The 25062-nt window shown below is 59.2% G+C and overlaps 1 protein-coding gene and 5 gene segments (V, D, J or C); all 6 read right to left on the bottom strand.

Annotated features, from left to right (window-relative positions):
• LOC307062433 (sodium/glucose cotransporter 1-like) overlaps positions 1 to 5173 on the bottom strand; it is a gene marked incomplete at both ends in the record, with an annotated part of 95510 nt that extends 90337 nt beyond the window's left edge. The window contains 2 exon segments of the mRNA XM_079718153.1: positions 4082 to 4329; positions 5062 to 5173. Coding sequence (XP_079574279.1) covers positions 4082 to 4329; positions 5062 to 5173 — 360 coding nt within the window.
• A 3843-nt stretch (positions 5174 to 9016) lies between these two features.
• On the bottom strand, positions 9017 to 11422 carry LOC307062432 (immunoglobulin lambda constant 6-like). The segment is given in 3 exons: positions 11365 to 11422; positions 10750 to 10857; positions 9017 to 9336 (listed from the first exon to the last, which is right to left on the bottom strand).
• An 859-nt stretch (positions 11423 to 12281) lies between these two features.
• On the bottom strand, positions 12282 to 14687 carry LOC307062431 (immunoglobulin lambda constant 6-like). The segment is given in 3 exons: positions 14630 to 14687; positions 14015 to 14122; positions 12282 to 12601 (listed from the first exon to the last, which is right to left on the bottom strand).
• An 860-nt stretch (positions 14688 to 15547) lies between these two features.
• LOC307062430 (immunoglobulin lambda constant 6-like) lies at positions 15548 to 17953 on the bottom strand. The segment is given in 3 exons: positions 17896 to 17953; positions 17281 to 17388; positions 15548 to 15867 (listed from the first exon to the last, which is right to left on the bottom strand).
• Positions 17954 to 18813: 860 nt separating this feature from the next.
• LOC307062429 (immunoglobulin lambda constant 6-like) lies at positions 18814 to 21219 on the bottom strand. The segment is given in 3 exons: positions 21162 to 21219; positions 20547 to 20654; positions 18814 to 19133 (listed from the first exon to the last, which is right to left on the bottom strand).
• Positions 21220 to 22079: 860 nt separating this feature from the next.
• Positions 22080 to 24485, bottom strand: LOC307062428 (immunoglobulin lambda constant 6-like). The segment is given in 3 exons: positions 24428 to 24485; positions 23813 to 23920; positions 22080 to 22399 (listed from the first exon to the last, which is right to left on the bottom strand).
• Between the last annotated feature and the right edge of the window lie 577 nt (positions 24486 to 25062).

Genomic DNA, 25062 nt, shown 5'->3' with positions numbered 1-25062 from the left:
CTGGTGAACACTGCGGGGGGAAGGACAAGGGTGTTCCCCTGCCCAGACCTGGCCGGGCTGTGCTCTCTTGGTGACGTTGCAGGTCTCACAGTGGGCCGGGAGAATCACCCAGCTCAGCTCAGTAGAAGCTCCTGGGCCACCCCCAGGGCCCCAGCAGTCACCTCCTCTCCCCTCCCCCAGGGCCCCAGCAGTCACCTCCCCTCCCCTCCCCCAGGGCCCCTGTGCCCTCCCTGCCCGAGGCTATTCCGGGCTCTGCTGTGAAGGAAGCCACAACCCCCCTCCCCCATCAGTCACCTCCCCCAGTCTTGGCCTCCCACAAGGAAGCCCTGGACGGAGGGCGCTGCCCAGGGTCGCACAGCAGGCAGGGCAGGGCCAGGCCAAGCCCCCTCCCCTGACCTGACACTCTTTTTTATTCCACAAAGAGTCAGCCCAGCATGGACAGCCGCCCCAGCTGCCGGTGCCCTGGGGCCACCAGTCTACAGGGGCTGTCCCGGCTCTGAGCTGAGCTGGGCAGGCCCGGTGCATCCCTCATGGTCAGTGTCCCCTCTGTGAAGTGGGCAATGGCAGCCCTGATGGGGACTTCAAGGCTGCCTGAGGGGCTGTGATGAGCCTTGTAGATGTGCCAGTGCCGGCTGCTGGGGGATCTGCCACTTGGGACCGGGCAGTGGATGAAATCTTATCCCAAGTGTGCGGGGAGATGCTCCCTGGGTGGGGAGCTGAACTGGGGGCTTGAGGACACGGTGGGGTCAGCGTTGGGGTCAGCGATGGGCTCTACGGCTGTCCGCCCAGCACATGAGCTGTTCCAGGGCAGGTGGTCCTGTCTCCTTGCTCCCAGCACAGGCCCACAGCACTGCTCACTGACAGTTTGCTGAATGAATGAGTGAGTGAATGGATGAATGACATGTCTCTCAGGGCTGAGGAGCTGTGGAAAGAGCTGGGGGTGGGGGCAGGTCAGCCAGCAGCTCACCCTGTGACCCTGGGCAGGTCCCCCAACCCGCTGTCATCCCGCTGACAGAGCCTCAGTTCTCTTCTCTGTGAAATGGGCCCACAAAACCTGCCCTGCTTTGCTGTATGGACTCAGAGGGTCCATGAAGCCCCTCCTGCCTGGCCCTACCTGCACCAAGTCAGTATAGATTGAGGAGCCAAGATTCCCCCACCCCACAGAGCCTTAGGATGCCTCTGATGTCCAGAGGCTGTGGGGTCGTGTGCTCAGCACCGTCTCCTGGCCAGCACTGCACAGCCTCCTTGGGAAGGGGGGGTGATCTCGGAAGGGGGGCCCGGGTGCCCACCGTGTGTGTTGCCCTGAGCACCTGTGGCCGCCAGCAGCTGCCTCAGCTCTGGAACCTCTGTCCCCTCATCCATGAGGTGAGGGGGTGTTAGCACCCACCTCCTGGGCTCGTATGGGGGAGTTAGAACACGATCCACAGGCAGTACCCACCTGGGGCTCTGTCCTCGTGGCAGAGAGATGACAGACACCTGCAGCAGAGCTGGGGACAATCAGTCCATAACCAGGCAGAGCTGGGGATGGTCAGTCCCACAACTGGGCAGAGTTGGGGACAGTTCTGCAGTAAGTTGACAGCAGTCATCAAGAGGCCCCCTGATGCCCATCCCGCACCCAGCTGACCCTCTGAGGCACTGAGGGGGGTGCAGCTCCTGCCCTCAGGGCACCTACCTTCTGGAGCGAGGTCAGAGCCCTGGTCAGGCTGGGAGATTGGACGGATAAAGAAACAGGCGCCCCTTTCTTTTTTTAATTAAAAAAATTTTTTACTTTATATCGGAGTACAGTTGATTAACAATGTTGTGTTAGTTTCAGGTGTACAGCAAAGTGATTCAGTTATACATATACATGTATCTATTCTTTTTCAAATTCTTTTCCCATTTAGGTTGTTACAGAATACTGAGCAGAGTTCCCTGTGCTATACAGTAAGTCCTTGTTGGTTATCTATTTCAAATATAGCAGTGTGTACATGTCAATCCCAAACTCCCAATCTATCCCTCCCCTCCCCACCCCCCGCCCCCCGTAACCATAAGTTCATTCTCTAAGTCTGTGAGTCTGTTTCTGTTTTGTAAATAAGTTCGTTTGTATCACTATTTTTAGATTCTGCATATGTGATATCATATGATATTTATCTTTCTGTCTGACTTAACTTCACTTAGTATGATAATCTCCAGGTCCATCCCTGTTGCTGCAGATGGCATTATTTCATTCTTTTTAATGGCTGAGTCATATTCCACGAGCCCTTTTAAGATGCAGCCAGTTTCTAGCTCCCTTGGACAGAGAAGGAAGGGCATCCAGGCTGCTGGCTCCCCGGGGCCTGATGACAACACAGAACAAATGGGGAAGGGGAAGGGGAGGAGAGAGGAGAGAAAAGAGGACCCAGGAGAGGGGATTTGGAGGCTGAGAAGTTTCAAGAGAGAAAGAACGGGGTGTGGTTCTCAAATCCACTCAGAGGCTGACAGTGGGGAGGACAGGGAGGGGATGGTTGGATTGGGCCCCTTGGAGGTCACTGGTACCTAGGAGTGCAGGGAAAGATGGGGTGATGGCAGGAAGGGAGGGCGACGTGGAGCCCCCAGAGATGTGCTGTAAGGGGCTGGAGGGAGGAGGGTGTGGCTGGAGAGAACGTGGCCCCCAAGTCAGGTCACGGGTGGGAGACAGGTCCAGAGGGACCGGAGGGGGTGACAGGAAAGTGGGTTGGCCTCAATGTGCCATCTTTGAGGGTCAGAGCGTGGATGCATGGCTGCCAAGAGGGGCAGCCTGGGTGAGCCAGACGGCTTACCCTGGAGTGACCGAGTTCCTTGGAAGCCACTGGGGGTGCCTGCTAACTGAGTAAGGTCACAATCAGAGGCGCTGCCGGAGTGCCCCGTGTCACGGGCTCAGGGGGGTGGGTTCACACTCGGTGACCCTACTGCTTTCATATGAGGAAGTACAATCCTCAGGAGTTTGTCAGGTCACGGAGACCATCCTCGAGTCTAGGCATCTCATTACCTCCGGGTTACTTCTTTCCCCAGGATCATGTCTGTGGGCCTATAATGGCCATTGGGAGGGAAACTGTGAGCTGCTGAGGCTTGAAAGCTGGTGCTGGGCCCCAGAGACGGCCTTCCAGCTCTCTGACCGCTGGCCTGGGTGTCTGGGTCCTCCATTATTGCCATATCGGGACCAGGCAGGGCCAGGACTGGTCCCAGCTGGGGCAGGGCTTGCTCGGGTACTTGGGAAACAGCAGCTGATTGGCAGCCAGTGGTCTGAGACCTGGAAGGGGTTGGGTCACTCGTGGGCTGGTAGTGATTCCAGCCCCAGTGTCAACTGCAGGGAAGGGGACTGGAGTGGGATGCGGTTACAGTGACCGCAGGGAAGTGGGGTGTCTCTGAGGTTTCACGGAGGGGCTGGGACATCCGAGGGGTGAAGCATCCCCATGGCTGACAGTCCAGTGGCTGCTCCCTGGCGGGGCGTCCGTCCATCATGGGGCCTGAGATTCCCAGAATTCAGGGCCGCTCTTCCGTATGCCCCTCTGCACGCCCCCCAGGAGTGGTGGTGAAGTCTCACATCCCGGAGGAAGTGGGGACTCCAAAGGTTCTTGGCGGGAAAAGGCAGAGGCAGACACAGGGACCTCAGCAGGGGAGAAGAGGAGACGGCCTGCTGCTCTGGGGGGTCGGGGGAGGGCTGTCCTGGCCTCTGAGCTCCTGCTGTGCTCAGCATTGGGCCCCCTTCCCTGGACCCCAGACCCACAGCTCCTCGGACAGCAGCCCCTGACTGAAGGTGTCATGACAGTTCCTGCATCTTTAGGGACCAGGGAGTGGGAGTGGGGGATTGGGCCTGGGAAGCCACCTACTGGGGACTGACCCTCTTGGTGTTGGGGCAACCAAGGGTGAGCCCTGTGGTGACCCTCCCTGGGAGCCTAGACTGAGGCGGGGTCTTCAGAAAGAGGCGACCCTCTCTTGGCATCTCCCCCAGTGCCCTGACCCTGATTTCTGACCCAGAGCATGAGGAAGCCAGCCACTCTGACCTAAGGCCCCTGTCCCCCATGGTCCCTCATGGGCCCCAGCAACTCTGTCCCCTTAGGCCATGGGTCCCAGGGAGGGGGACCTGATTCAGGTAGGCTCGGAGCTCCCCAGGGAGGAGGCTGGATGAGTCAGGAGGGCTCGGCCAGGGTGGGCAGGGCACTGGGGGCAGCTGGGAACCTGGGGGCAGGATCTGAGCTCTGGAGTCAGGTGGGGGGCTGGGGTTCAGTCCTGTCGTGACCGTGGGCAGGTCACTCAGGGTCTCTGGGCCTTGTGTCTCCATCCGTAGGGCGTGTATCGTTATAGGATCTTCCTCCGAGGGAGGTTTGATGACTGACAGGTAAGGCCTGGAGAGCATTTAGCTGGGGCTGGAGGGAAGCAGTGCCCCAGAGCTGAAGCTAACATCAGGCTCCTCCTGTGAGCCCAAGAGTAGAAGGGGCCGCAGGAGGCAAGGGAGGAAGGAAGGGGAAGCCTGGGCTGGGAGGCCCCCAGGAGTGGCCCAGCCCAGGGACCAGGAAAGACACAGAGGGAGAGGAACGTGGGCAAAGGTCCCCAAGGCCTCGGGGATCTGGGAACTGGAGCTGTGGTCAGACGAATAAGGCCCCAAGTTGTCCACATGTCCACGTCCTAATCCCCAGACCCTGTGAGTACGTCCCTTATGGGGCGACAGGGCTTTTGCAGATGTGATGGAGTTAAGGGCCTTGAAATGCAGAGATTATCCTAGATTATCTGGGTGGCCCCATGCAGGGTCTTTAGAAGGGAGGGTCAGAGGGAGGGGAAGGGGTGTGGTGATTGGGACAGAGGTCAGGGAGCAAAGGAGAGAGGTTAGAAGCTGCTGCGGCTTTGAAGCAGGAGGGAGGGACCTGAGCCCAGGACTGGGGATCCTCTAGAGGCTGGAAACGGCCTCTGGAGCAGCTTGGCCCTGAGACACCTCAAATTCAGCCTGTAGGACTCATTTTGGACTTCTGCCCCCCGATCTGTAAGAATAAATGTTGTTTAAAGCTTCTGAGTTTGGGTGATTCATTATAGCCACTAATGCAGGAGCTGAGGGACAGAGTCACCCACCGCCATGGCCCACCCCGCTAACTCCCAAGTGCAGTGGGATCTCCATAGCCCAGGGTCCCTGCATGAAGGGCTTGGGCGGGGCTGGGGCTGGGTCTCTCGCCACACCCTTCATCGTCAAAGTGGCTGGAACCCCCAGACCCCAGGGGCCTCGCAGAGACACCAAGTCCCTCCACAGGACGGGGCTCTCCCACTGACAGCACGACGGAAGGGAGGAGGCGCCCAGTAGACAAGCCCCAGGAAGGTGGCACGTGCCTTTCTGGCACAGACCTGAGAGAGTGCCCCTCACCTCTTTGCTCCCACCTGACATAGCTGGGCTGTGAGTGGGGGGCAGCTTGGGGGTCCCAGGACACCCAAGAGGGCCTCAGGCAGGGGTGGGAGAGGCTTTGGGTGTGTGCAGGGTGGTGGTCCACCCTGGGTCCAGGGACAGGAGCTTTCCTGGCTACACCCCCGGGAGCCAAATCAGGGGACGGTTACTATGTAACTACACTATGTACGTAACCGTACTATGTACAGTTACTATGTAACCCCCCAGAGATGGTAACCTGGTTGTACCGGAGACAGGAACACGGAGGGCTCCCCATGCAGGGGCAGCTGTTCCACCTGGTGGTCACCACCATGTCATGAGGTTGCCAGGTGATCACCTGTGTGTGTATCAGAGCCCGGTTCCCGTCAACGCTGAGGCCTTGGGTAAAACATGTCCCCACTTTTAACCGTGGTACAAGACACCTGGCTTCAGCGCTGAGATACCAGTTTCCCTCCAGCAAAGGCTTTGTTGAATCTCAGAGATTCTGAGGCACCTATTCCCTCCTCGCATTGGCTCCTGGGGAGCTCAGAGCTGATCTTTGTCACGTGCCCGAGCTTCCAGGCAGGGTTTTTGTGGGACAGTTTCCTTCCTAGCTTCCTCCTACTCCTCTTGCAGCCCTGCACCTGCCGTCGGGTGAAGAACTGAGATGGACCCCAGATTTAAGAGCCCATGAATCCAACGTTGCTGGAGTGTCCTGGCCCCCGTGGGTGGTCCAGCCCTAGGGAGTGACAGGGAGGGTGAGGGGGGGCAGGAGCTGAGCTGGGCAGCCAGGGAGGAGGGCATCCTGGGGGCAGGGCCAGGAGCAGAGGGGGTCCAGGCCAGGGCAGGAAAGACAGGACGTGGGTTGGGGGGCGGTCTAGGGCGTCCCCACCAGGGCAGGGAGGGAGGGCTCATCTGGCGGTCACCAGCCATGGGCAGCTCCGGCCAGGAAGGTGGCAGGGGGTGGGCACGGCCCTATGCTGGAGGAGGAGTAGGAAGAAGGAGAGGGCGGCTGGGTAATGTGTCCTGGCTGGTTGCCTGGGAGATGCCCCCACCCAGGAGACTGTGAGCCTCTCCACTTAGTTACTTTCTCACTGGCGCCTAGGATTCCCCACCCCACCCCCAGAATTCTGGAGAGGGTGCAAATTAAATACGAGACAAAAAAAGAAATGAGCAGAGAGCATGATTTCTAAATAACGATGAGGACATTTTATTGCAAGTTGTTTGGTGCAGGAAGAGGACTGCGGTGGGCCCAGGTTGGGCAAGGCGAGACCCTACCGGATCCTGTTGGGAGAATCTCTATGCCCTAATTTCTTTTTTTTTGGCCATGCTGTGTGGCATGTAGGATCTTAGTTCCCCGACCAGGAATGGAACCTGTGCCCCCTGCAGTGGAAGCGTGGAGTCTTAACCACTGGACCCACTTGGAAGTCCTGGATGCCCTAATCATGGGAGCTCTGGGCACCCTCTTTGGCCCCTGACCCTTCAGGTTCACACGTCTTCATAACTAGACCTCCTGCCCTGTGCTCCCTGCTGCTGCCGACATCAGCTGTGACCTCTCATCCTTCCTGGGGCATCTGTCTTCCTGAAGATCCCCTCCCCTCAGACCCTCTCCCCAGAATGTCCATCCGTCCATCCGTATTGGTGTCAGGTCTCTGCCCTTTTGGGGAGGGGGTTTCTTGCCTCATAGTCTCAGACTGAAGAATCCAGGGAAGCAGTTCAGATATTATCCTGGAGGCAGGGGAGTGGGGGAGAGGGCCTGAGGGCCAGCAGTGGGCAAGGTCCACACAAGAACAGCAAGTGTAGGGAAGTTGCAGAGGTGAGCTCTCCTGGGTCCTGCTGCCCTGATCCCCTGCTCTGGAATATTCTCTGGGCTTTTCTGGGTGAGAGTGAAACTATCCCTCAAGGCAACAGGAGGAATCAAGAGGAGAAGGTCCCCAGGAGAGACCTCAGGGTCACAGTGGCGGGGAGCAAGAGGGTCACTGAGACCATCCCATCCTGTCCCCAGCCGGGGTCTAAGAACAGTGAACAGACTAAAAGGGTGAGGGTTACAGGCCCCAGAGCAATTCAGACCCCAGCCCCAGACAGGACAGAGAAAACAGAAAAATCCACCCAATTGTCACTTCTGACCCCAAGAAGATGGAAAGGGGGAGACTCACTCAGGATGGTCAGCTGGGTCTACACAGCACACAGTGACACAGCCTCGAACATAAACCCACCTGTCAGCCATCCAGCCCTTAACCCAGGCCCACCTGCAGTTGCACTGAGGCTCCAGGACCACCCTCTTTGTCATGGGAGCTAGTCTGGCCTCGGGGAGGGAAGGGGAAACCCCTCCAATCCTGCAACTTCACCCCTGGGAAGTGGGGCTCCATCCATCCCCAGTCGTGGGAGGGGCAGGAGGGATGTCTGGGTGTCACATCACATCCCAGGGAACTTCCTTTCTGGAGAGCAGCGTGAGGGGGGTGACAGTGGTGGGAGGGTGGAGCCTGTTTAGCACCCTGAGGGGATGGAGCTGTGCTCTCTGCAGAGCGAGGCCACGGAGCATTCTGGAGGCTACATTTCCTTAGAGGCACATCCAACAGGGCCATGTTTGTAGTAACTTGTGTGTGTGTGTGTGCAATTAAAGGTGCAGCTATGAGATCCTATGTTAGCACCTAGGACAGTCATCTGGGAGGGTCTCTGATCCCATTCTGAGCTCCTAAAGAAGTGTACCAGTTGACAGACAAACCCACGGCAGCTTCCTAGAACATGATTCCGGACCTCGAGCTCACGGGGCCCATCGACCACCATGGACACTTGGACATGAGGCAGTTGTGGTGGAGTCAGTGGTGGGCTGACTTCTAAGGGTCAGAGAGAGAAAGGCTGACCTCGGCCCTGGGGCCTTGAAAGGAGGCAGGACCCACCTGACACAAGTGGGAGGAGGGATCCCTGGAGAGTGTGGGATGAGTGACCAGGGTCAGGGACCAGAGATTCCTGTGAGTATGACAGTGAGGGCCTGGGGGAGGGGCAGAAGGAAGTGTCCCTGCGGAAGTGGGAGCAGGAGGGGGCTGAGAGGGGGAGCAGTGGGGGTGACATTAGGACGAGGTCATGAGGAATTACCAGGGTGAGTTTTAAACTAAAAGACACATGGAATCAGTGGGTCATCATCAATGGACAGAACGACACTTGAGGGGGAACACAATCCAGAATGTGATGCTGAGGATTCCAGGGAAGGGAGCTGAGGTATTGTCCTGGGGGCCCTGGCAACCAAACAGTGTGTGACCAGGACAATCAGACGTGGAGGTGGTCCACACGGAGGAGGAAGCATGGAAGCCGGTGGGGAGGGTGGACAGACTTCCATTTCTGCAGCTGCCCGATTCCCTGTTCTCGAATGTTCTCTGGGGGGGTTTCCCTGGGTGACAGTGAAACCATCCCTTGCAAAAGCCCCAAGACTCCATCCTCTAACTTGTTTCCCAAAAGGGTAAGAGGATTTTCTCCACATGTGAGGTTGGTTGAGTTCTGGACAGCAAATGTAGAAACAAACATGAGCAGAGAGCACAATTTCTGAATGACAATGAGGACATTTTATTGAGAGTTGATTGGGTGCAAGAGGAAGGGCTGGGGGGACCAGGATGGGTGGGTAGACCCTCCAGGGGTCCTGTGGCTCCAGTGCCCTGAGGGTGGGAGGACCAGGACCTAAGTGCACTCAGAAGGCGACACTGTCTTCTCCACGGTTCTCCCCTCATGCGTGACCTGGCAGCTGACACTGTTGTAAGATTTCCACTCGCTGGCCGTCAGGGCCAGGTAGCTGCTGGCCGCGTACTTGCTGTTGCTCTGTTTCGAGGGCTGGGTGGTCTCCACGCCTTTGGTGATGGTGTTGCTGCCTGCCTTCCAGACCACCTTCACGCTGCCCGGGTAGAAGTCATTGATGAGACACACCAGGGTGGCCTTGTTGGCGTTGAGCTCCTCAGTGGAGGGTGCGAACAGAGTGACTGAGGGCGCAGACGTGGGCTGACCTGCAAAGTCGGGGAGAGACGGGAGGTCACTGGGGCAGCGTCCATCACGGGAGCCCCTGACCTCAGGAGAAGCGGGCACAGGTGCCCAAAGTCCAGTGCATGGATCCCAGGCGGGCCCTTGCTCCCCTGAGGTCAGGCAGTCATGGCTGGGGTCGCTCACCTTCTGTCAGGGGATCCTCAGTGCCCGACTCCTGGGAGTTCGGGGCTCCCTTGCAAGTCTCCATCTCTTCCTCAGGCTCCCACGTCCCATAAGCCACATCCCACCCTCTGCTCCCTGGTGCTGCCTGGCGTCCACCCTGAGGTCCCCTCTTTCCTCTGGGTGTCTGTCTGTCCTGGGCATCTGTCTGTCTGAGAACTTCCCCTGGTTTTCGTCCGGTGTCCTCATACAGGCCGTCTGTCTGTCCCCCGTTGAGGCTCTCTTCCCTTTCGGGCAGGGGGGTTGTTGCCCACAGTACCCCTGACACCAGCCTCGCAGCCCCCAACCCTCTAGGGCTGCCACAGAGACCCCTCTAGGGCTGCCAGGGTGGAGGGAGCATCAGCCCCGGGGCTGGGTCCAGGGAGTCCCACAAATGAGAGTTTCCATGTGGGTGAATGTTGTGTTCTGAGCCTGGGGCTGTGTCTGTTCTGAGGGGTCCCCTGGCCTGTGAAGTCCTGCTGGGGATCTGTCTGTCCTAGGACATCTGTCTGCCTGGCCGGGTCAGTTCCTGTCACCTGTCCCTATGAGGAGTCCCCACCCTGGGCGTCTGAGCTAGGGGTTCACGTCCAGTGTGTAACTGGATGCGGTGACCCTTAAGGCCCGAGTGTCCTGAGATTTGTGCGGCCTGGGGTGTCCTGCTAGCTGGGAGGAGAATGGGGACCTAGCACCCTGAGGCCACCTTCTCAACGGGATACTCGTCTACCCTTCCCCCGTGTACTGTTCCCTCCTCCTCTCTCCAAGTTCCCTGGCTTTGGGATCCCTCACTAGCCCCCATTTGGGTCCCTGAGCAGAAAGATCCCAGGATGACAGCCATGCTCTGTCCAGCTCTTTCCAGTGTCCTTCCCACATCCCTGGACCCGGTGCCCCAGCCCGAGACCCCCCATTCCTTGGACCTCAGCCCCTCCATTCTCCTCAGACCCTGGGGCTGGGCACCCTGAGGAGGGAGCTGACGCCCCAGCATCCAGAGAAGAAGGGCCTGGAGGGAAGGCCCGGGATGGGCAGAACGAGGGGTGGCAGGAGGGTCACTGAGCCCGTCCCCACCACGCCCACCAGTTGCTGTGAAGAACGACAGGCTTGGGGGGGATGGACAGCCTAGAAGGGTGAAGGTGACAGGCTCCAGAGAGTGAGACCCCAACCTCAGACAGGAGGGAAAAGACCAGAAAATCTGCCCAAATTTCACTGTGGACCCCGAAGAGGAGGGGAAGGGGGAGACTCACCCAGCACGGTCAGCTTGGTCCCTCCGCCGAACACAGCACACAGTGACACAGCCTCGAACATAAACCCTCCTGACACCCCCTCCACCGCCTGCCCGGGCCCACCTGCAGCTGCACAGAGGCCCCAGGGCCACCCTCTGTGTCATGGGGGCTGGTCTGGCCTTGGGGAGGATGAGGGGGCACCCCACCCCACCAGCAACTTCACCCCTGGGAAGCAGAGTTGCATCCATCCCCAGTCATCGGAGGTGCGGGAGAGACATCTGGGTGTCACATCCCATCCCAGGGAACTTCCTTTCTTGGAGGAGGCGGTGGCCACTGGAGAGCAGCTTGGGGGGGGGTGTCATGGTGGGAGAATGAGTAGCCTGTTTACAGCCTGGAGGGGATGGAGATGTGCCCTCTGCAGATTGAGGTCCGGGACATTCTTGAGGCTCTACTCGTCCTAGAGGCACGTCCAACACGGCCATGTATGTAGTAACTTGCATGTGTGTGTGTGTGTGTGCGTGCATCTAAAGGCGTAGCTATGAGATCCTACGTTAGCACTTAGGACAGTCATCTGTGATGATCTCAGATGCCATTTTGAGCTCCTAAGGAAGTGCATCAGTTCACAGACGAACCCACGGCACCTTCCCAGAACCCGATTCTGGACCTCGAGCTCAAGGGGCCCATCGTCCACCATGGACACTTGGACAGGAGGCACTTGTGGTGGAGTCAGTGGTGGGCTGACTTCTAAGGGGTCAGAGAGAGAAAGGCTGGCCTCAGCCCCAGGGCCTTGAAGGCAGCTGGGACCCTCCTGACACAAGTGGAAGGAGGGCTATCTAGGGGGAGTGTGGCATGTGTGACCAGGGTCAGGGAGAGTGTGACAGGAAAGCCTGGGGGAGGGGCACGGGGTCGTTTCCCTAGGGAGGTGCGAGCAAGAGGGGCCCTGAAGAGGGGGACACTCTAGGATGAGGTATGGGGAATTACCAGGGTGGGTTTTGAGCAAAAGGAATCAATGGGTCACCATATATAGGACCGACAGACTCTTGAGTGGGAACACAGTCCAGAATGTGATGCTGAGGGCTCCAGGGAAGGGAGCTGAGGTATTGTTCTGGCGGCCCTGGCAACCAAACAGTGTGTGACCAGGACAATCAGATGTGGAGGTGGTCCACACGGAGGAGGAAGCATGGAAGCCGGTGGGGAGGGTGGACAGACTTCCATTTCTGCAGCTGCCCGATTCCCTGTTCTCGAATGTTCTCTGAGGGGGGGGGTTCCCCGGGTGACAGTGAAACCATCCCTTGCAAAAGCCCCAAGACTCCATCCTCTAACTTGTTTCCCAAAAGGGTAAGAGGATTTTCTTCACACGTGAGGTTGGTTGAGTTCTGGACAGCAAATGTAGAAACAAACATGAGCAGAGAGCACAATTTCTGAATGACAATGAGGACATTTTATTGAGAGTTGATTGGGTGCAAGAGGAAGGGCTGGGGGGACCAGGATGGGTGGGTAGACCCTCCAGGGGTCCTGTGGCTCCAGTGCCCTGAGGGTGGGAGGACCAGGACCTAAGTGCACTCGGAAGGCGACACTGTCTTCTCCACGGTTCTCCCCTCGTGCGTGACCTGGCAGCTGACACTGTTGTAAGATTTCCACTCGCTGGCCGTCAGGGCCAGGTAGCTGCTGGCCGCGTACTTGCTGTTGCTCTGTTTCGAGGGCTGGGTGGTCTCCACGCCCTTGGTGATGGTGTTGCTGCCTGCCTTCCAGACCACCTTCACGCTGCCCGGGTAGAAGTCATTGATGAGACACACCAGGGTGGCCTTGTTGGCGCTGAGCTCCTCAGTGGAGGGCGCGAACAGAGTGACTGAGGGCGCAGACGTGGGCTGACCTGCAAAGTCGGGGAGAGACGGGAGGTCACTGGGGCAGCGTCCATCACGGGAGCCCCTGACCTCAGGAGAAGCGGGCACAGGTGCCCAAAGTCCAGTGCATGGATCCCAGGCGGGCCCTTGCTCCCCTGAGGTCAGGCAGTCATGGCTGGGGTCGCTCACCTTCTGTCAGGGGATCCTCAGTGCCCGACTCCTGGGAGTTCGGGGCTCCCTTGCAAGTCTCCATCTCTTCCTCAGGCTCCCACGTCCCATAAGCCACATCCCACCCTCTGCTCCCTGGTGCTGCCTGGCGTCCACCCTGAGGTCCCCTCTTTCCTCTGGGTGTCTGTCTGTCCTGGGCATCTGTCTGTCTGAGAACTTCCCCTGGTTTTCGTCCGGTGTCCTCATACAGGCCGTCTGTCTGTCCCCCGTTGAGGCTCTCTTCCCTTTCGGGCGGGGGGGTTGTTGCCCACAGTACCCCTGACACCAGCCTCGCAGCCCCCAACCCTCTAGGGCTGCCACAGAGACCCCTCTAGGGCTGCCAGGGTGGAGGGAGCATCAGCCCCGGGGCTGGGTCCAGGGAGTCCCACAAATGAGAGTTTCCATGTGGGTGAATGTTGTGTTCTGAGCCTGGGGCTGTGTCTGTTCTGAGGGGTCCCCTGACCTGTGAAGTCCTGCTGGGGATCTGTCTGTCCTAGGACATCTGTCTGCCTGGCCGGGTCAGTTCCTGTCACCTGTCCCTATGAGGAGTCCCCACCCTGGGCGTCTGAGCTAGGGGTTCACGTCCAGTGTGTAACTGGATGCGGTGACCCTTAAGGCCCGAGTGTCCTGAGATCTGTGCGGCCTGGGGTGTCCTGCTAGCTGGGAGGAGGATGGGGACCTAGCACCCTGAGGCCACCTTCTCAACGGGATACTCGTCCACCCTTCCCCCGTGTACTGTTCCCTCCTCCTCTCTCCAAGTTCCCTGGCTTTGGGATCCCTCACTAGCCCCCATTTGGGTCCCTGAGCAGAAAGATCCCAGGATGACAGCCATGCTCTGTCCAGCTCTTTCCAGTGTCCTTCCCACATCCCTGGACCCGGTGCCCCAGCCCGAGACCCCCCATTCCTTGGACCTCAGCCCCTCCATTCTCCTCAGACCCTGGGGCTGGGCACCCTGAGGAGGGAGCTGACGCCCCAGCATCCAGAGAAGAAGGGCCTGGAGGGAAGGCCCGGGATGGGCAGAACGAGGGGTGGCAGGAGGGTCACTGAGCCCGTCCCCACCACGCCCACCAGTTGCTGTGAAGAACGACAGGCTTGGGGGGGATGGACAGCCTAGAAGGGTGAAGGTGACAGGCTCCAGAGAGTGAGACCCCAACCTCAGACAGGAGGGAAAAGACCAGAAAATCTGCCCAAATTTCACTGTGGACCCCGAAGAGGAGGGGAAGGGGGAGACTCACCCAGCACGGTCAGCTTGGTCCCTCCGCCGAACACAGCACACAGTGACACAGCCTCGAACATAAACCCTCCTGACACCCCCTCCACCGCCTGCCCGGGCCCACCTGCAGCTGCACAGAGGCCCCAGGGCCACCCTCTGTGTCATGGGGGCTGGTCTGGCCTTGGGGAGGATGAGGGGGCACCCCACCCCACCAGCAACTTCACCCCTGGGAAGCAGAGCTGCATCCATCCCCAGTCATCGGAGGTGCGGGAGAGACATCTGGGTGTCACATCCCATCCCAGGGAACTTCCTTTCTTGGAGGAGGCGGTGGCCACTGGAGAGCAGCTTGGGGGGGGGTGTCATGGTGGGAGAATGAGTAGCCTGTTTACAGCCTGGAGGGGATGGAGATGTGCCCTCTGCAGATTGAGGTCCGGGACATTCTTGAGGCTCTACTCGTCCTAGAGGCACGTCCAACACGGCCATGTTTGTAGTAACTTGCATGTGTGTGTGTGTGTGTGCGTGCATCTAAAGGCGTAGCTATGAGATCCTACGTTAGCACTTAGGACAGTCATCTGTGATGATCTCAGATGCCATTTTGAGCTCCTAAGGAAGTGCATCAGTTCACAGACGAACCCACGGCACCTTCCCAGAACCCGATTCTGGACCTCGAGCTCAAGGGGCCCATCGTCCACCATGGACACTTGGACAGGAGGCACTTGTGGTGGAGTCAGTGGTGGGCTGACTTCTAAGGGGTCAGAGAGAGAAAGGCTGGCCTCAGCCCCAGGGCCTTGAAGGCAGCTGGGACCCTCCTGACACAAGTGGAAGGAGGGCTATCTAGGGGGAGTGTGGCATGTGTGACCAGGGTCAGGGAGAGTGTGACAGGAAAGCCTGGGGGAGGGGCACGGGGTCGTTTCCCTAGGGAGGTGCGAGCAAGAGGGGCCCTGAAGAGGGGGACACTCTAGGATGAGGTATGGGGAATTACCAGGGTGGGTTTTGAGCAAAAGGAATCAATGGGTCACCATATATAGGACCGACAGACTCTTGAGTGGGAACACAGTCCAGAATGTGATGCTGAGGGCTCCAGGGAAGGGAGCTGAGGTATTGTTCTGGCGGCCCTGGCAACCAAACAGTGTGTGACCAGGACAATCAGATGTGGAGGTGGTCCACACGGAGGAGGAAGCATGGAAGCCGGTGGGGAGGGTGGACAGACTTCCATTTCTGCAGCTGCCCGATTCCCTGTTCTCGAATGTTCTCTGAGGGGGGGGGGTTCCCCGGGTGACAGTGAAACCATCCCTTGCAAAAGCCCCAAGACTCCATCCTCTAACTTGTTTCCCAAAAGGGTAAGAGGATTTTCTTCACACGTGAGGTTGGTTGAGTTCTGGACAGCAAATGTAGAAACAAACATGAGCAGAGAGCACAATTTCTGAATGACAATGAGGACATTTTATTGAGAGTTGATTGGGTGCAAGAGGAAGGGCTGGGGGGACCAGGATGGGTGGGTAGACCCTCCAGGGGTCCTGTGGCTCCAGTGCCCTGAGGGTGGGAGGACCAGGACCTAAGTGCACTCGGAAGGCGACACTGTCTTCTCCACGGTTCTCCCCTCGTGCGTGACCTGGCAGCTGACACTGTTGTAAGATTTCCACTCGCTGGCCGTCAGGGCCAGGTAGCTGCTGGCCGCGTACTTGCTGTTGCTCTGTTTCGAGGGCTGGGTGGTCTCCACGCCCTTGGTGATGGTGTTGCTGCCTGCCTTCCAGACCACCTTCACGCTGCCCGGGTAGAAGTCATTGATGAGACACACCAGGGTGGCCTTGTTGGCGCTGAGCTCCTCAGTGGAGGGCGCGAACAGAGTGACTGAGGGCGCAGACGTGGGCTGACCTGCAAAGTCGGGGAGAGACGGGAGGTCACTGGGGCAGCGTCCATCACGGGAGCCCCTGACCTCAGGAGAAGCGGGCACAGGTGCCCAAAGTCCAGTGCATGGATCCCAGGCGGGCCCTTGCTCCCCTGAGGTCAGGCAGTCATGGCTGGGGTCGCTCACCTTCTGTCAGGGGATCCTCAGTGCCCGACTCCTGGGAGTTCGGGGCTCCCTTGCAAGTCTCCATCTCTTCCTCAGGCTCCCACGTCCCATAAGCCACATCCCACCCTCTGCTCCCTGGTGCTGCCTGGCGTCCACCCTGAGGTCCCCTCTTTCCTCTGGGTGTCTGTCTGTCCTGGGCATCTGTCTGTCTGAGAACTTCCCCTGGTTTTCGTCCGGTGTCCTCATACAGGCCGTCTGTCTGTCCCCCGTTGAGGCTCTCTTCCCTTTCGGGCGGGGGGGTTGTTGCCCACAGTACCCCTGACACCAGCCTCGCAGCCCCCAACCCTCTAGGGCTGCCACAGAGACCCCTCTAGGGCTGCCAGGGTGGAGGGAGCATCAGCCCCGGGGCTGGGTCCAGGGAGTCCCACAAATGAGAGTTTCCATGTGGGTGAATGTTGTGTTCTGAGCCTGGGGCTGTGTCTGTTCTGAGGGGTCCCCTGACCTGTGAAGTCCTGCTGGGGATCTGTCTGTCCTAGGACATCTGTCTGCCTGGCCGGGTCAGTTCCTGTCACCTGTCCCTATGAGGAGTCCCCACCCTGGGCGTCTGAGCTAGGGGTTCACGTCCAGTGTGTAACTGGATGCGGTGACCCTTAAGGCCCGAGTGTCCTGAGATCTGTGCGGCCTGGGGTGTCCTGCTAGCTGGGAGGAGGATGGGGACCTAGCACCCTGAGGCCACCTTCTCAACGGGATACTCGTCCACCCTTCCCCCGTGTACTGTTCCCTCCTCCTCTCTCCAAGTTCCCTGGCTTTGGGATCCCTCACTAGCCCCCATTTGGGTCCCTGAGCAGAAAGATCCCAGGATGACAGCCATGCTCTGTCCAGCTCTTTCCAGTGTCCTTCCCACATCCCTGGACCCGGTGCCCCAGCCCGAGACCCCCCATTCCTTGGACCTCAGCCCCTCCATTCTCCTCAGACCCTGGGGCTGGGCACCCTGAGGAGGGAGCTGACGCCCCAGCATCCAGAGAAGAAGGGCCTGGAGGGAAGGCCCGGGATGGGCAGAACGAGGGGTGGCAGGAGGGTCACTGAGCCCGTCCCCACCACGCCCACCAGTTGCTGTGAAGAACGACAGGCTTGGGGGGGATGGACAGCCTAGAAGGGTGAAGGTGACAGGCTCCAGAGAGTGAGACCCCAACCTCAGACAGGAGGGAAAAGACCAGAAAATCTGCCCAAATTTCACTGTGGACCCCGAAGAGGAGGGGAAGGGGGAGACTCACCCAGCACGGTCAGCTTGGTCCCTCCGCCGAACACAGCACACAGTGACACAGCCTCGAACATAAACCCTCCTGACACCCCCTCCACCGCCTGCCCGGGCCCACCTGCAGCTGCACAGAGGCCCCAGGGCCACCCTCTGTGTCATGGGGGCTGGTCTGGCCTTGGGGAGGATGAGGGGGCACCCCACCCCACCAGCAACTTCACCCCTGGGAAGCAGAGCTGCATCCATCCCCAGTCATCGGAGGTGCGGGAGAGACATCTGGGTGTCACATCCCATCCCAGGGAACTTCCTTTCTTGGAGGAGGCGGTGGCCACTGGAGAGCAGCTTGGGGGGGGGTGTCATGGTGGGAGAATGAGTAGCCTGTTTACAGCCTGGAGGGGATGGAGATGTGCCCTCTGCAGATTGAGGTCCGGGACATTCTTGAGGCTCTACTCGTCCTAGAGGCACGTCCAACACGGCCATGTTTGTAGTAACTTGCATGTGTGTGTGTGTGTGTGCGTGCATCTAAAGGCGTAGCTATGAGATCCTACGTTAGCACTTAGGACAGTCATCTGTGATGATCTCAGATGCCATTTTGAGCTCCTAAGGAAGTGCATCAGTTCACAGACGAACCCACGGCACCTTCCCAGAACCCGATTCTGGACCTCGAGCTCAAGGGGCCCATCGTCCACCATGGACACTTGGACAGGAGGCACTTGTGGTGGAGTCAGTGGTGGGCTGACTTCTAAGGGGTCAGAGAGAGAAAGGCTGGCCTCAGCCCCAGGGCCTTGAAGGCAGCTGGGACCCTCCTGACACAAGTGGAAGGAGGGCTATCTAGGGGGAGTGTGGCATGTGTGACCAGGGTCAGGGAGAGTGTGACAGGAAAGCCTGGGGGAGGGGCACGGGGTCGTTTCCCTAGGGAGGTGCGAGCAAGAGGGGCCCTGAAGAGGGGGACACTCTAGGATGAGGTATGGGGAATTACCAGGGTGGGTTTTGAGCAAAAGGAATCAATGGGTCACCATATATAGGACCGACAGACTCTTGAGTGGGAACACAGTCCAGAATGTGATGCTGAGGGCTCCAGGGAAGGGAGCTGAGGTATTGTTCTGGCGGCCCTGGCAACCAAACAGTGTGTGACCAGGACAATCAGATGTGGAGGTGGTCCACACGGAGGAGGAAGCATGGAAGCCGGTGGGGAGGGTGGACAGACTTCCATTTCTGCAGCTGCCCGATTCCCTGTTCTCGAATGTTCTCTGAGGGGGGGGGGTTCCCCGGGTGACAGTGAAACCATCCCTTGCAAAAGCCCCAAGACTCCATCCTCTAACTTGTTTCCCAAAAGGGTAAGAGGATTTTCTTCACACGTGAGGTTGGTTGAGTTCTGGACAGCAAATGTAGAAACAAACATGAGCAGAGAGCACAATTTCTGAATGACAATGAGGACATTTTATTGAGAGTTGATTGGGTGCAAGAGGAAGGGCTGGGGGGACCAGGATGGGTGGGTAGACCCTCCAGGGGTCCTGTGGCTCCAGTGCCCTGAGGGTGGGAGGACCAGGACCTAAGTGCACTCGGAAGGCGACACTGTCTTCTCCACGGTTCTCCCCTCGTGCGTGACCTGGCAGCTGACACTGTTGTAAGATTTCCACTCGCTGGCCGTCAGGGCCAGGTAGCTGCTGGCCGCGTACTTGCTGTTGCTCTGTTTCGAGGGCTGGGTGGTCTCCACGCCCTTGGTGATGGTGTTGCTGCCTGCCTTCCAGACCACCTTCACGCTGCCCGGGTAGAAGTCATTGATGAGACACACCAGGGTGGCCTTGTTGGCGCTGAGCTCCTCAGTGGAGGGCGCGAACAGAGTGACTGAGGGCGCAGACGTGGGCTGACCTGCAAAGTCGGGGAGAGACGGGAGGTCACTGGGGCAGCGTCCATCACGGGAGCCCCTGACCTCAGGAGAAGCGGGCACAGGTGCCCAAAGTCCAGTGCATGGATCCCAGGCGGGCCCTTGCTCCCCTGAGGTCAGGCAGTCATGGCTGGGGTCGCTCACCTTCTGTCAGGGGATCCTCAGTGCCCGACTCCTGGGAGTTCGGGGCTCCCTTGCAAGTCTCCATCTCTTCCTCAGGCTCCCACGTCCCATAAGCCACATCCCACCCTCTGCTCCCTGGTGCTGCCTGGCGTCCACCCTGAGGTCCCCTCTTTCCTCTGGGTGTCTGTCTGTCCTGGGCATCTGTCTGTCTGAGAACTTCCCCTGGTTTTCGTCCGGTGTCCTCATACAGGCCGTCTGTCTGTCCCCCGTTGAGGCTCTCTTCCCTTTCGGGCGGGGGGGTTGTTGCCCACAGTACCCCTGACACCAGCCTCGCAGCCCCCAACCCTCTAGGGCTGCCACAGAGACCCCTCTAGGGCTGCCAGGGTGGAGGGAGCATCAGCCCCGGGGCTGGGTCCAGGGAGTCCCACAAATGAGAGTTTCCATGTGGGTGAATGTTGTGTTCTGAGCCTGGGGCTGTGTCTGTTCTGAGGGGTCCCCTGACCTGTGAAGTCCTGCTGGGGATCTGTCTGTCCTAGGACATCTGTCTGCCTGGCCGGGTCAGTTCCTGTCACCTGTCCCTATGAGGAGTCCCCACCCTGGGCGTCTGAGCTAGGGGTTCACGTCCAGTGTGTAACTGGATGCGGTGACCCTTAAGGCCCGAGTGTCCTGAGATCTGTGCGGCCTGGGGTGTCCTGCTAGCTGGGAGGAGGATGGGGACCTAGCACCCTGAGGCCACCTTCTCAACGGGATACTCGTCCACCCTTCCCCCGTGTACTGTTCCCTCCTCCTCTCTCCAAGTTCCCTGGCTTTGGGATCCCTCACTAGCCCCCATTTGGGTCCCTGAGCAGAAAGATCCCAGGATGACAGCCATGCTCTGTCCAGCTCTTTCCAGTGTCCTTCCCACATCCCTGGACCCGGTGCCCCAGCCCGAGACCCCCCATTCCTTGGACCTCAGCCCCTCCATTCTCCTCAGACCCTGGGGCTGGGCACCCTGAGGAGGGAGCTGACGCCCCAGCATCCAGAGAAGAAGGGCCTGGAGGGAAGGCCCGGGATGGGCAGAACGAGGGGTGGCAGGAGGGTCACTGAGCCCGTCCCCACCACGCCCACCAGTTGCTGTGAAGAACGACAGGCTTGGGGGGGATGGACAGCCTAGAAGGGTGAAGGTGACAGGCTCCAGAGAGTGAGACCCCAACCTCAGACAGGAGGGAAAAGACCAGAAAATCTGCCCAAATTTCACTGTGGACCCCGAAGAGGAGGGGAAGGGGGAGACTCACCCAGCACGGTCAGCTTGGTCCCTCCGCCGAACACAGCACACAGTGACACAGCCTCGAACATAAACCCTCCTGACACCCCCTCCACCGCCTGCCCGGGCCCACCTGCAGCTGCACAGAGGCCCCAGGGCCACCCTCTGTGTCATGGGGGCTGGTCTGGCCTTGGGGAGGATGAGGGGGCACCCCACCCCACCAGCAACTTCACCCCTGGGAAGCAGAGCTGCATCCATCCCCAGTCATCGGAGGTGCGGGAGAGACATCTGGGTGTCACATCCCATCCCAGGGAACTTCCTTTCTTGGAGGAGGCGGTGGCCACTGGAGAGCAGCTTGGGGGGGGGTGTCATGGTGGGAGAATGAGTAGCCTGTTTACAGCCTGGAGGGGATGGAGATGTGCCCTCTGCAGATTGAGGTCCGGGACATTCTTGAGGCTCTACTCGTCCTAGAGGCACGTCCAACACGGCCATGTTTGTAGTAACTTGCATGTGTGTGTGTGTGTGTGCGTGCATCTAAAGGCGTAGCTATGAGATCCTACGTTAGCACTTAGGACAGTCATCTGTGATGATCTCAGATGCCATTTTGAGCTCCTAAGGAAGTGCATCAGTTCACAGACGAACCCACGGCACCTTCCCAGAACCCGATTCTGGACCTCGAGCTCAAGGGGCCCATCGTCCACCATGGACACTTGGACAGGAGGCACTTGTGGTGGAGTCAGTGGTGGGCTGACTTCTAAGGGGTCAGAGAGAGAAAGGCTGGCCTCAGCCCCAGGGCCTTGAAGGCAGCTGGGACCCTCCTGACACAAGTGGAAGGAGGGCTATCTAGGGGGAGTGTGGCATGTGTGACCAGGGTCAGGGAGAGTGTGACAGGAAAGCCTGGGGGAGGGGCACGGGGTCGTTTCCCTAGGGAGGTGCGAGCAAGAGGGGCCCTGAAGAGGGGGACACTCTAGGATGAGGTATGGGGAATTACCAGGGTGGGTTTTGAGCAAAAGGAATCAATGGGTCACCATATATAGGACCGACAGACTCTTGAGTGGGAACACAGTCCAGAATGTGATGCTGAGGGCTCCAGGGAAGGGAGCTGAGGTATTGTTCTGGCGGCCCTGGCAACCAAACAGTGTGTGACCAGGACAATCAGATGTGGAGGTGGTCCACACGGAGGAGGAAGCATGGAAGCCGGTGGGGAGGGTGGACAGACTTCCATTTCTGCAGCTGCCCGATTCCCTGTTCTCGAATGTTCTCTGAGGGGGGGGGGTTCCCCGGGTGACAGTGAAACCATCCCTTGCAAAAGCCCCAAGACTCCATCCTCTAACTTGTTTCCCAAAAGGGTAAGAGGATTTTCTTCACACGTGAGGTTGGTTGAGTTCTGGACAGCAAATGTAGAAACAAACATGAGCAGAGAGCACAATTTCTGAATGACAATGAGGACATTTTATTGAGAGTTGATTGGGTGCAAGAGGAAGGGCTGGGGGGACCAGGATGGGTGGGTAGACCCTCCAGGGGTCCTGTGGCTCCAGTGCCCTGAGGGTGGGAGGACCAGGACCTAAGTGCACTCGGAAGGCGACACTGTCTTCTCCACGGTTCTCCCCTCGTGCGTGACCTGGCAGCTGACACTGTTGTAAGATTTCCACTCGTTGGCCGTCAGGGCCAGGTAGCTGCTGGCCGCGTACTTGCTGTTGCTCTGTTTCGAGGGCTGGGTGGTCTCCACACCCTTGGTGATGGTGTTGCTGCCTGCCTTCCAGACCACCTTCACGCTGCCCGGGTAGAAGTCATTGATGAGACACACCAGGGTGGCCTTGTTGGCGCTGAGCTCCTCAGTGGAGGGTGCGAACAGAGTGACTGAGGGCGCAGACGTGGGCTGACCTGCAAAGTCGGGGAGAGAAGGGAGGTCACTGGGGCAGCGTCCATCACGGGAGCCCTTGACCTCAGGAGAAGCGGGCACAGGTGCCCAAAGTCCAGTGCATGGATCCCAGGCGGGCCCTTGCTCCCCTGAGGTCAGGCAGTCATGGCTGGGGTCGCTCACCTTCTGTCAGGGGATCCTCAGTGCCCGACTCCTGGGAGTTCGGGGCTCCCTTGCAAGTCTCCATCTCTTCCTCAGGCTCCCACGTCCCATAAGCCACATCCCACCCTCTGCTCCCTGGTGCTGCCTGGCGTCCACCCTGAGGTCCCCTCTTTCCTCTGGGTGTCTGTCTGTCCTGGGCATCTGTCTGTCTGAGAACTTCCCCTGGTTTTCGTCCGGTGTCCTCATACAGGCCGTCTGTCTGTCCCCCGTTGAGGCTCTCTTCCCTTTCGGGCGGGGGGGTTGTTGCCCACAGTACCCCTGACACCAGCCTCGCAGCCCCCAACCCTCTAGGGCTGCCACAGAGACCCCTCTAGGGCTGCCAGGGTGGAGGGAGCATCAGCCCCGGGGCTGGGTCCAGGGAGTCCCACAAATGAGAGTTTCCATGTGGGTGAATGTTGTGTTCTGAGCCTGGGGCTGTGTCTGTTCTGAGGGGTCCCCTGACCTGTGAAGTCCTGCTGGGGATCTGTCTGTCCTAGGACATCTGTCTGCCTGGCCGGGTCAGTTCCTGTCACCTGTCCCTATGAGGAGTCCCCACCCTGGGCGTCTGAGCTAGGGGTTCACGTCCAGTGTGTAACTGGATGCGGTGACCCTTAAGGCCCGAGTGTCCTGAGATCTGTGCGGCCTGGGGTGTCCTGCTAGCTGGGAGGAGGATGGGGACCTAGCACCCTGAGGCCACCTTCTCAACGGGATACTCGTCCACCCTTCCCCCGTGTACTGTTCCCTCCTCCTCTCTCCAAGTTCCCTGGCTTTGGGATCCCTCACTAGCCCCCATTTGGGTCCCTGAGCAGAAAGATCCCAGGATGACAGCCATGCTCTGTCCAGCTCTTTCCAGTGTCCTTCCCACATCCCTGGACCCGGTGCCCCAGCCCGAGACCCCCCATTCCTTGGACCTCAGCCCCTCCATTCTCCTCAGACCCTGGGGCTGGGCACCCTGAGGAGGGAGCTGACGCCCCAGCATCCAGAGAAGAAGGGCCTGGAGGGAAGGCCCGGGATGGGCAGAACGAGGGGTGGCAGGAGGGTCACTGAGCCCGTCCCCACCACGCCCACCAGTTGCTGTGAAGAACGACAGGCTTGGGGGGGATGGACAGCCTAGAAGGGTGAAGGTGACAGGCTCCAGAGAGTGAGACCCCAACCTCAGACAGGAGGGAAAAGACCAGAAAATCTGCCCAAATTTCACTGTGGACCCCGAAGAGGAGGGGAAGGGGGAGACTCACCCAGCACGGTCAGCTTGGTCCCTCCGCCGAACACAGCACACAGTGACACAGCCTCGAACATAAACCCTCCTGACACCCCCTCCACCGCCTGCCCGGGCCCACCTGCAGCTGCACAGAGGCCCCAGGGCCACCCTCTGTGTCATGGGGGCTGGTCTGGCCTTGGGGAGGATGAGGGGGCACCCCACCCCACCAGCAACTTCACCCCTGGGAAGCAGAGCTGCATCCATCCCCAGTCATCGGAGGTGCGGGAGAGACATCTGGGTGTCACATCCCATCCCAGGGAACTTTCTTTCTTGGAGGAGGCGGTGGCCACTGGAGAGCAGCTTGGGGGGGGGTGTCATGGTGGGAGAATGAGTAGCCTGTTTACAGCCTGGAGGGGATGGAGATGTGCCCTCTGCAGATTGAGGTCCGGGACATTCTTGAGGCTCTACTCGTCCTAGAGGCACGTCCAACACGGCCATGTTTGTAGTAACTTGCATGTGTGTGTGTGTGTGTGCGTGCATCTAAAGGCGTAGCTATGAGATCCTACGTTAGCACTTAGGACAGTCATCTGTGATGATCTCAGATGCCATTTTGAGCTCCTAAGGAAGTGCATCAGTTCACAGACGAACCCACGGCACCTTCCCAGAACCCGATTCTGGACCTCGAGCTCAAGGGGCCCATCGTCCACCATGGACACTTGGACAGGAGGCACTTGTGGTGGAGTCAGTGGTGGGCTGACTTCTAAGGGGTCAGAGAGAGAAAGGCTGGCCTCAGCCCCAGGGCCTTGAAGGCAGCTGGGACCCTCCTGACACAAGTGGAAGGAGGGCTATCTAGGGGGAGTGTGGCATGTGTGACCAGGGTCAGGGAGAGTGTGACAGGAAAGCCTGGGGGAGGGGCACGGGGTCGTTTCCCTAGGGAGGTGCGAGCAAGAGGGGCCCTGAAGAGGGGGACACTCTAGGATGAGGTATGGGGAATTACCAGGGTGGGTTTTGAGCAAAAGGAATCAATGGGTCACCATATATAGGACCGACAGACTCTTGAGTGGGAACACAGTCCAGAATGTGATGCTGAGGGCTCCAGGGAAGGGAGCTGAGGTATTGTTCTGGCGGCCCTGGCAACCAAACAGTGTGTGACCAGGACAATCAGATGTGGAGGTGGTCCACACGGAGGAGGAAGCATGGAAGCCGGTGGGGAGGGTGGACAGACTTCCATTTCTGCAGCTGCCCGATTCCCTGTTCTCGAATGTTCTCTGCGGGGAGGGGGGGGGT

Source organism: Hyperoodon ampullatus (assembly GCF_949752795.1).
Source record: "Hyperoodon ampullatus genome assembly, chromosome: 13".
Lineage (NCBI taxonomy): Eukaryota > Metazoa > Chordata > Mammalia > Artiodactyla > Ziphiidae > Hyperoodon > Hyperoodon ampullatus.
This window is presented reverse-complemented; position numbering and strand designations above follow the sequence as displayed.